We start from the raw sequence: 10235 nt of genomic DNA on the forward strand, positions 1-10235 counted from the left end.
GTGTGTGTGTGTGTTTAGATCACAATATCCTCTCTGGAAATATGACAGGGAATGCATTTTGTGTCTGAAATCAATGAGAGCACTCATACAATAGAAACATCCGGCTCAACGTTCATTACCTCATTTATCAGTGGGAGATCATTTTTATGTTGGAGATCTTTTTATCATCTCCCTTTTCGCTGGAATGGATGGTAAATGGTAATCATGCCATCTTGCACGTCCTCCACATACACCCAGAGTGCAGAGGGTGTTTCACTCACTCACAGTGACTCAGTCGAACTCAAGGGGAATGCCTGCGTTTTAAATCCTGCTAAGCTGCCTAACTAGGTAGCACTTTTAGTTGTCATTGACCAATAAATTCACCAAGGAATTAATTGACCACAGGGCTTGCAAAATTTCAAAATCGCTGGTAGCTGGTATCAAACAATTAAATAATACAAATAAAATAAATCTCTTCATATAAACAAACTAAGGCTTTGGCTGTGCTTTTTCCATTTAAAATCAGAGGCAACCACTACATTTTAATCATGATCCAAACGAAGATCCTAAATAAATGTTATTTAGATTGCAATTAGATTGTATAATTTCGAAATTTGAAGCAAAAACAGAATGGTCTGATTTTAGCTTTGTGAATGAGACGCAAATGTCACTCTCTGACAGCAGGTGGCGCTTATGGAACAGCAGGTATTTATAGGCTGCTGCCTCTTTAAGACCGAATGCACGGATCCAATATAATGATGCATTTGAGATTTCTTTCACCACTGTTTACGTTCACTTAAGACATAACCGACTGTGTTTACGAGAATACTTGCCGAGACAGTTATTTTGAGATAATTTTGTGTGTATGTGTTCATTCAGATGCAAGGATATGCAAAAGAGGAATCAATTCTGTGTACGCGCATGAAACAGACTGTATAACGCGGCTCTCTGTGAATTAGAGTTCTCTTTGAATGAGTGCGCGCAGCACATAATGCCCGTGAATTGTTTAAAACACTTGAATGTGCAAGACTTAGAAAGTGCAAGACTTAGAAACACGTGCAAATGATCAAGTATGATCCGTTTTACCCCTACAAGCTAGTGAACAACACAAATCAAGGAAGAAATTTTATATTACTGTTCAAGATAGCCCATCGGGCAGGGCGGTGATATATTTTGGAAGCCCGACTGGAAAACACAATAGCCCCGGGACGTCGGGCTAGCGATTTTGCGAGCCATGGACCAGTATTTCGAGAGGATCATTTTAAGACGATCCGTACAGTGCTGTTATTGTTAACTAAAACAAAAACGATTAAAAACTGCAAAAGAATATACAAATATATAAATAAAAGATAAATATTAGATTAAAAAAAAACTTAGAAAACTTAGAAATGTTGCATGGCATCTAACTGAAATAAAATAAGTTTAGGCTGAAGTACTCATATTACTAAAACTAAAATAAAAACTAATATAGAAAATAATAACAATGAAACAACCCCCCACCCCAAAAAATACAACAAAAATGATAATTTACAATATTAATAAATACTATAGAAGTATACAAATAATACTAAAATAGCACTTGATCAGTAACAGCCAATTAGCTTTCTATGCGAACATTTTCAAATAGTTTTATGAATTTTAACCAGCTTTATTTTAGTATTATTTATAGCTTTTATTTTTCTATTTTTATTTTCATTTAAGTTTTAAAAATTTTGTTGTGCTTTTGTAATTTTTTTATATTTCTATTTAGTTTTTCTTGATATTTGTTTTTACTCATTTTAGTATTTTACCTTCAAAATATTTTATTTCAGTTAGCGGCCAGGGCTGAATTTCTAATTTATTTATATTTTATTTCAACTTAATTTCAATAAACTATTTTTAATAGTTTTAGTTAACAATAACATCATTTTTGAGTAATCAGCAATCGATCATCCTGCTCTATATATATATATATATCTATATATCGATCACTACAATAGTTTTTTGCCCAGTAGATTCATGCTTAAACACCTAGGAGGATTCTCAAAAATGCTGTCTATGGAGGCTGTCTATGGAGGCACAAACTATACACTTATCTAGTCTTTGATACGCAAGCACAGAAAATAAGTGTTGACATCTGAAGGGGTCATTCACACAGAACTCATTTTCACTAGGAAAAACTACTTTTAACCTGACACAGTACCAAAAAAATGCAGTAATCATGCACAAGATGCTGAAAAAGCAGCAAGCCACAGCAGAATGGTCAAAGACGACCGTCTAGTGCATGTTCAGACAGAAAAACAATCAAAAAGCAGTGCAGCTGAATGCAAAAAGTAACCGTAAAAACACTTTCAAATGTTCTACCAATCTAATTTCTGACTTGCACATTCACTTATTATGAACCTCATCGCTCTGGTAAGATGTGATTGCATGAGTGTTGAACATGTGTTTGTACCTCTTGATGAGTTTGATGGCTTTAAATGCTTCGTCCATGTCCCCTATAGTGAGGTAGAAGCTGAAGTTCAGCATGGCGTCTCGGGTCTGTTTCTCGCAGCTCTCTAACCCCACAAAGTCTCGGAGGGCTCGCCGTATCACCATCTGAGGGGACGAAGGCACCTGGGGTGCGGCGGAGGGAGTCGAGACCACCTGATCTCCACCCTCACCCAGCTGAGAGGACAGAGAGACCATTTTTTAAAGATACACCTTTATCAAAACGCAGACTCTTTGTAGATTACTGAAACAAATTCAAAGATATGAATGAAAAGAGGAAGAGTGATGTGTGATGATTCTTCTCCCAAATGACTGCTGGGTAATTGTGAGGTACTCACATCAGGGAGAACGAGGCCTCCCCTCCGAAATAAGAGCTTAGCAGTGGCAGAACAATCAGAATAGAATAAGAATGAGAAAAATAAAACAATGCATTCAGAAAAAATACAGTAAAAGGGTGAGAAATGGAGATGCATACAGAATGACAGAAAAGCATGGAGAAAGGGTAATGAAGGGTGTCTGTATCTTCTTTGTCTGTACCTTGCAAATATAATAGTAATACGGTGTATCTAAAGCCAGTAGAGAGAGCAGCGTAGCAGGTTTAGGCTGTGAGTCCTGCAGGAGGAGACCATGTTCCTGTGTCACAAAGAACGTCACCACCAACACATCCTCCTGCCAGGAAAGACAAAAACCTTTTTATACACTTTAACTCAATTAATGGATTCGGGTCTATTTTGACCTGGAAGAGATACATAAAAATGTCAAAAATAAAATGCATAGTTTTTAGTATGGAAAACAAACTGAGCCAAGACTATAAAAATAACCATCATTTAATTTTTCCAGCTTTTTTAAAGACTTCTAAGAGAGAGACAATTTCATCAAAATGTTATATTTTTTGCATTTGTGTCTGTTCTGAACCAGGTATAAACTGATTTAAAAAAACATTTTAAAAAGACAAAACAACAAAGAAAAAAAAAACATATGATGTTATGTTACTAAATATGATGCTATGCAGTTTTTTTTTTCAGTATTTGAGTAAGATTTGTCTCGCAAATCCTTTTGTAAATTATTTAGCCACTTTTCCATATCTCACATACACTCTTGGGACTGAAATTTGTTACAAATAAAAAAATACAAAAGTTAGAGAAGCTTAAGTTCAAATCAAGTTTGAATCAACTGCTCCAAATTTGAGGTTGACATCACAAAAAAATTAGGTTCCTATGAGATTTTATTTAGGCACTAGACCAAAAAAAAAAAAAGGGTGATGGATTATTAGTGTTTAAGGCAAGCTTTTAAATCATACCTAATTTATAATTACTTAAATATGATTTATGAAATAAAAATATGAACATATGTAAAATAAAATAAATATAAAAAAATGAATTAATTTCATATTCATTAGGTTGTGTTTTACCTTCTCTATTTGTGATTGGCTGCTGCAGTGGAGGTCAGAGTTCACGGGAACTGTTTCACACACAAACAGACGAGACTCGTTCTCGTCCCAGAACTGAGAAACAGGGCAGCGGGCGGCCAACTCCCCCTCACATCGAGTTCTTAAATTCAAATACAATTTTGATCAAAGAATGTCTATTATCTTTATCTCTGTTCCTGTAAGACCACACCAACACAAACACAGGCACCTTTGACTGTCCTCAGACTGTGCGAGACTGCTCTCTGGCCTCCCTGTGAAGAAGTTGAAGTAAGACAGCGTGTCCAGCTCGATGTCATAGAAATACACTTTGTTATCCGGTCGCCCGTTCACCTACGATGCACAAAAAACATTTATCTGTTATATCTGCTATATATATATATATATATATATATATACACATAACAGATAACAGATTGTTACTGTTTTGTTATATTTTGTGATGCCTTATAATTTTGTTGTTATTTTTCTTCTTTTCAATAAATATTTGTAAAAAAATTTAAAATAAGGGATCCAAATCACAATTTGCAAGTCATAATTGGGTTTTTAATGACCATTTTCCTCCTGCTGCATTCCTGCAGTTCAGTTTTAATATTTCATCTTGGTCGAATAGGAAAGATGCTTTTGCATTATGAACATTACCATGCATCAAACTTATTTCAAAAGAGCAAAGTCCCTTTAAGAACTGTCTTTTTTTTTTTACCTGTGTAATAAGGATGCTCAACTGATTTCCGCTGGCATTGCATTTGACTGATCTCAGAGCGCCCAGGTCAGGAATGAGCTCAGAGAGGTTCTTCATGACACCCATGGCTTTGGCCTCCCTGTGCACACAAACACACATGCATTATACACACATATATACATTTACACACGTTTGAGTAGATTAGTGTGTGTTTACCTGCGTGTGAGGTCAAAGACTCTGACGTGACCCGTATCTGTTCCCACGGCCAGGTAAGATCCACACACACTCAGCAGTGTGGGGTTTCCTTCCGCTTCAGAAAACACCAACAACTGCTTCACAGTGCCCTGGACATTCACACACACAAACATACACTTGTAAAACACAAACTTGGAAATGTCAACAGTCACTGTGTAAAATGTGTATTTTCATGTGTTAAAGAACGTGGATGTGTTTAGAGTTTGTGTATGTGTACCTGCGGCGTGCGGATCTGGACACGGTTTGGTTCGACGGTATAAATGTTTTCTTCATGTACCGCAAGAGCAGGAGACTCACACTGGAAAGAACCTGATGATGAAAACATAAAAATCTATTCAGAAATGACTCTGTGTCTCTTATACGCCATGACATATAGGTAGGTCCTGATTCTGTGTGGCCCTGCATATCAGTCATTATTAATGATGTGTTGTCTGGAAATATATTACATGTGTTTATGGTACCTGTGCTGTGTAGGGTTTGTCCTGATGGCTCGTACACAGTGATATATTTCCCGTTCCCCACCGTCACCATATCCTGTACAAACAGATACGAAAATAACATAGAAAAATTTACAATTTTTATTAATTTAGCAGATTTTAATATATATATTTTATAATTACATAATAAATATAAATTGATTTATTATTACTTAATTTTGCTAAATTTTAAAACATGTATTTAATCTTTTAAAATGTTAGAAAAAAAAGAAATTAACTTAGGCAATTTAAATATATAGCAAAATGTTGTTATGAACTACTATAAAATAAAAAATATGTGTGTGTGTGTGTGTGATATTTAGCTATTTTTTAATTGCCTCAGTTAATTTCCTTTCTTTTTTTCAAATTTTTTTTAATCACGTTTTTCACAGTGATTAAATAATTTAACAAAATAATCTATTGTTGTTATTATTATTATATAACATATATTTAAATAAATAATACATAATATATAACATATATGATTTTGTAAATAATTTAGCACAACTGGACATTTTTTATAATAATATTAATCAGTTTTAACATTGCTCTTCTTTTCTGTAAAAGTTGTGGAAATAAATTCCCCTGGTTCTGGTCACGAGGCAATAAAAAAAATATTGAGTCTACATTCATCATATGTTGTGAACAATGATGCTGTCTTTGAGGGTTTATGGTAAAATCATTGCAGTACATTTGCAGAATGAGGTGAAACTAGAAAAGGGTTGTGTGTTAAATGCTGCTGTGTGAATGTGCCACATTAAATGTGTCTTACCCTGGTGACTTGCACGGCTCTGATGTGTGTGTCTGTGTGGAAGGTGATGTGTGTGTTGGTGTTGAAGTTGGCCAGGCTGAGCTGTGTTGGCGTGAGCTGCACTGCTGCCATCTGCTGGCTGTAATGAGAACACATCACATGCTCTGACAGGATCACCACACAGCTGCTGCTGCAGACAGCCAACAGATGAGAGCTCGAACCCCACTGCAGACACACAGACAGACACGGGGAGACAGAGTTCAACAAACTGAAGCAAGAATCAGAATTACTGTCTGCAATAACCAATCACATGTCATAATGTTGTAAATATCCCTAAATATGGGATAAAAATATCCACTGCTCACTTGTAGCTGTGAGATGTTTCCTTCCACCTCTGCTGGTGTTTGGAGTTTCCAGTGTATCTTTGTGTCTCCTTTCTGATCACTCACTGTCACCATGTGCCACAGAGCAACACGACCTCTGCTGGTACCTGCTGCAAGAACTTCTGCAGATGAAAACACGAAGATCCAGATTACTTCTGAACAAAATCACACTTGTAAAATCACGTACATTTGTGTTTTAGCAGATGCCTTCATATAAAATGACCTAAACTGTATTCAAGATATACATTTCATCAATATGTGCATTGCTCTGGGAATCAAACCTATTTGCTGTTTTTGTCTTTTTAATAAGAATTTGCTAAATGAGAGACAGGAAGGACAATGTTAAAAAAGATTTCTGTTTCAAATAAATGCTATTCTTTTGAACAAAGAAAGATCCTGAAAAAAATGTATCATAGTTTCCACAAAAACATAAAGCAGCACAACTTTGAGAATAATCAGAAATGTTTCTTAAGCAGCAAAGCAGTATATTAGAATGCAGGAATAACTGTTCTTCAAATAAATACAGTCTTGGTAATCATAAAAGGCTTCTTTCAAAAAAAATTGTAGTGATTCCAAATGGTAGTGTTTTAAAACTATTTCAAACGGAAAACAATACAGAAACTCAGGCAGTATTTGTGTAAGTGTGTACATTGTTCAGAGTTGCACAGACTTTTAACAATGTAAATCTTACGTTTAGAAGTGCAAAAGGAAACACAGTTGAGCAGTTCTCCTTTCTCAAAGCCCAGAGACTCATCCAGCGTCAGAGCGTAATGATCATCTAGCTCCACATCCCACAACCTATACAAACACACACACCACCATCAAAACACATGCAACATCTCAGAGCAACTGCTGAGAAACTATACAACACTTTTATATACAAGGTTTAAAAACACACCCACACCCACACACACACACACACAGAGGACTAAAATTTGTTGTTAACCTAATGTGTTGTTCTCCTGATGCTGTGATGAGCAAACCATTTTCTGTCCACACAATGTCTGCGTGCTGCCCACCTCTGCCACTGAGCTTCACCTGTACACACACCAGGGTTATTATAGTTAGCTAAAACTAAACCATACCTTTTTTGTTACTTGAAATAATAATAATAAATGTTAACTAGAATAAAATAGTTTTCAAAATAATTTTATTTCAGCTAGTTGCCAAGGCAAAATTTCCCATTTTCATTTAGTCTAACTAGATGTACTAAAATAACTAAAACTAAAATAAATTCATGTAAATTATTTAGACATGTCAAAAAAAAAATTAGAATTTCCTCCATTTGTATGTGAATGCCAAGAAATTGTGAATGATGTGTAGATTATGGAAATGCTGACCCTTTCCTTAAAGGGGTCCTATTCAACAGCAACATTACAGACTAACTAAAGTTGAAAAAGTGAAAAGGCAAAATAGGACCCCTTTAAAAAAAATATCTACTAGAATTTCATTATACTGGTGGAGGTGGTTGAGAAGTAAAGAAAAGATTTAATCGGTTACCTATGTTTTGTTTTTTTCTCTCCTTTCTCCTGGATGAGACCAAATATAAAAGCAATGTATATTAATATGTTATGCCATTTATATAAGTTTGAAGGCCCCCCCAAAAAGGACTCTTAGACCATTTTTGACTCTTAATCCATAAACTGTGTCAGATATGTAACTCTTAACATAACTTTGTATGGCAGAATCTGATCAAAATCTAAATACTCATAAATGCAGTATAAGTTGTATTTGGTGAGCGTTGTATGTCTGTCTGTTATGTGTATATGTAGTTCTTTAGTATAGGAAATTATGATCCGCACTCACGAGAACAATCTTCTTTTTTCTTTTATTTTACATTCATTAGTGATGGGAAAAGACAAACGTTTCAGCTCAAAGCCTTCCTCAGTGTGTCAGTGTCATATAATTAAGTTATATGTAGTTCTTTGGAATATATTCTTTTCTTCTATATTTTATTGAAAAAAGGTGAACAAATTAAGGTAAAAACAACTAAATTACTAAATTTCTTGATGTACTAAAATTGAAATAAAAACTATATAGACTTTAAAAACAAAACATTTTAAATGCAAAAACACAGAACTGCTAAAACTTTAAAATTAAAATTAAATTAAAAGATAAAAATAAAGAACTTGTCTGGTTTTTGTGGCTGTATTCTGATATCTAATTGGACAGACATATGAAGTTTGATCTGTTACCTTACTGATCTCCTGAGCGATTCCTTCCGGTCCAAGACTGAAGTGAGAGAGCAGCAGTGAGTCTGTTACCACGGCGAGAACGGCCCTCCTCTTGGAGTACCACATCTTCTGTACCGCACTCTCAACAGACAGCAACGGCACACTCCGCACCTGCTCATCCACGCTGTACACGCTCCCTAAATAACACACACAAACACGGTTAGAACAAACCCACAGCACCTGAACATCATTGCTAAACATCCTGTCACCTCTCACCATCAGCTGTACTGATGTAGAATGCCATTCCTTCCTGTGATCCCAGCGCAAACCCTCCTTTATTGCTCTTCTTCCAGTTAAACATGTCTAGAGCACTTTCATCGCCGCTGACAGCAGCACGGGCCAGCATCGCCACATCCCTACCGATATAAACACACACTGTAGGATTCTTATGCCAGATAGAGTGCATATAAAAAAATAGCAACTCTTGTGAAAAATAATACTTCTTATGAAAATAATATATTTTAAAAGGATAAACAAGTGTATATAAGTGTTATATTTTCTTAATTTCAGTTAAATTAAATTACAATAAAATGCATTATAATTTACATTTATATTAAATGTAATTAGCTAAACTAAATTGGCCTTTCATTTTATTCATATTATATTATCTGCAAGTAGTTTTTTTTAAATATATACTTTTAAGATTTGAAGTTCACTACAAGTGCACAATCGCTACAATTAAGAAAAAAAAAATCGAATAAGTTTACAGTAACCATTCAACTGCAATACAAGATTTTGACGTACTATATACACATACTCTAACTTTCACAACTCAAGATTTCCCCTCTAGTCCAGCTAGAACTAGTACTGCCACTAAACTGTTGAGAAATCATTATAGCACTGATGTGAGGGTTAAATGAGACTCACTCAGCAGGTGGTGGAGGTCTGAAGATGCAACATGATGCTGAAAATATAGCTTTGATCACAGGAATAAATTACATTTGAAAAGATACTGAAATAGAAAACAGGTTTTTGAAATTGTAATAATATTTCACAATATTACTGTTTTTACTGTTTAAATAATTGCAGCCCTGGTGAGCAGAAAAGTCTTTCAAAAACATCTCACAGACCCCAAACTTTTGAACAGTAGTGTATTGTGTTACTGAAAATGTGCTGAAATGGCGTTTGGTCTCGTACTTTATCGCGTACTTTGTCAGTGTCGTGCGCTTTGCTTGGCCATTTGTTGTGATAAACAGGAAAGTGTGTCCAGCTGAATTCAATTTGAGTTTTGTTAAATGAATTAAAAAGAAGCTTAGTTTACCGCGGAAGTGGTCGTGGGAAGACTGAAGAGTGTAAAGACCATCGACTCTACCGTGCGACTCCACCAGGCAGGACACCGGCAAAGGACATAAGTATCGCTTTTTATCTCTCCTCTTTCCACTTCTGTTTCAGTTTTTTTTAATAATCTATTTCTTACTATGTGTCAGTAAGTTGTTGTTATTTCAGCATGTGTGTTTGGCTCAGTGTTCTTTTTTTAGGATTACTGATGAACTTATGTAGTTTGATTTGTATTAGTTATCTATTTATAGTTTTAGTTACAGTTGTAGTAATGTTGTCCTTTTATTAGTTTTTTTATTATG

General features: G+C 35.1%; 1 protein-coding gene across 1 annotated transcript in view; it reads right to left on the reverse strand.

Moving 5' to 3' along the window:
* LOC107555114 (intraflagellar transport protein 140 homolog) overlaps positions 1–9550 on the reverse strand; it is a 43651-nt gene extending 34101 nt beyond the window's left edge. The window contains exons 1-17 of the mRNA XM_016237816.1: positions 9523–9550; positions 8872–9011; positions 8617–8792; positions 7368–7459; positions 7113–7219; positions 6404–6543; positions 6060–6263; positions 5273–5345; positions 5029–5120; positions 4773–4900; positions 4578–4695; positions 4086–4207; positions 3860–3998; positions 2986–3117; positions 2787–2822; positions 2414–2625; positions 2094–2149 (exon numbers count right to left, since the gene is read on the reverse strand). Coding sequence (XP_016093302.1) covers positions 2094–2149; positions 2414–2625; positions 2787–2822; positions 2986–3117; positions 3860–3998; positions 4086–4207; positions 4578–4695; positions 4773–4900; positions 5029–5120; positions 5273–5345; positions 6060–6263; positions 6404–6543; positions 7113–7219; positions 7368–7459; positions 8617–8792; positions 8872–9001 — 1957 coding nt within the window. The 5' untranslated portion in view covers positions 9002–9011; positions 9523–9550. The remainder of the gene's footprint in view (positions 1–2093; positions 2150–2413; positions 2626–2786; positions 2823–2985; positions 3118–3859; positions 3999–4085; positions 4208–4577; positions 4696–4772; positions 4901–5028; positions 5121–5272; positions 5346–6059; positions 6264–6403; positions 6544–7112; positions 7220–7367; positions 7460–8616; positions 8793–8871; positions 9012–9522) is intronic.
* Between the last annotated feature and the right edge of the window lie 685 nt (positions 9551–10235).

This window comes from Sinocyclocheilus grahami, unplaced genomic scaffold (assembly GCF_001515645.1).
Source record: "Sinocyclocheilus grahami isolate Dianchi unplaced genomic scaffold, SAMN03320097.WGS_v1.1 scaffold19.1, whole genome shotgun sequence".
NCBI classification, from domain to species: domain Eukaryota; kingdom Metazoa; phylum Chordata; class Actinopteri; order Cypriniformes; family Cyprinidae; genus Sinocyclocheilus; species Sinocyclocheilus grahami.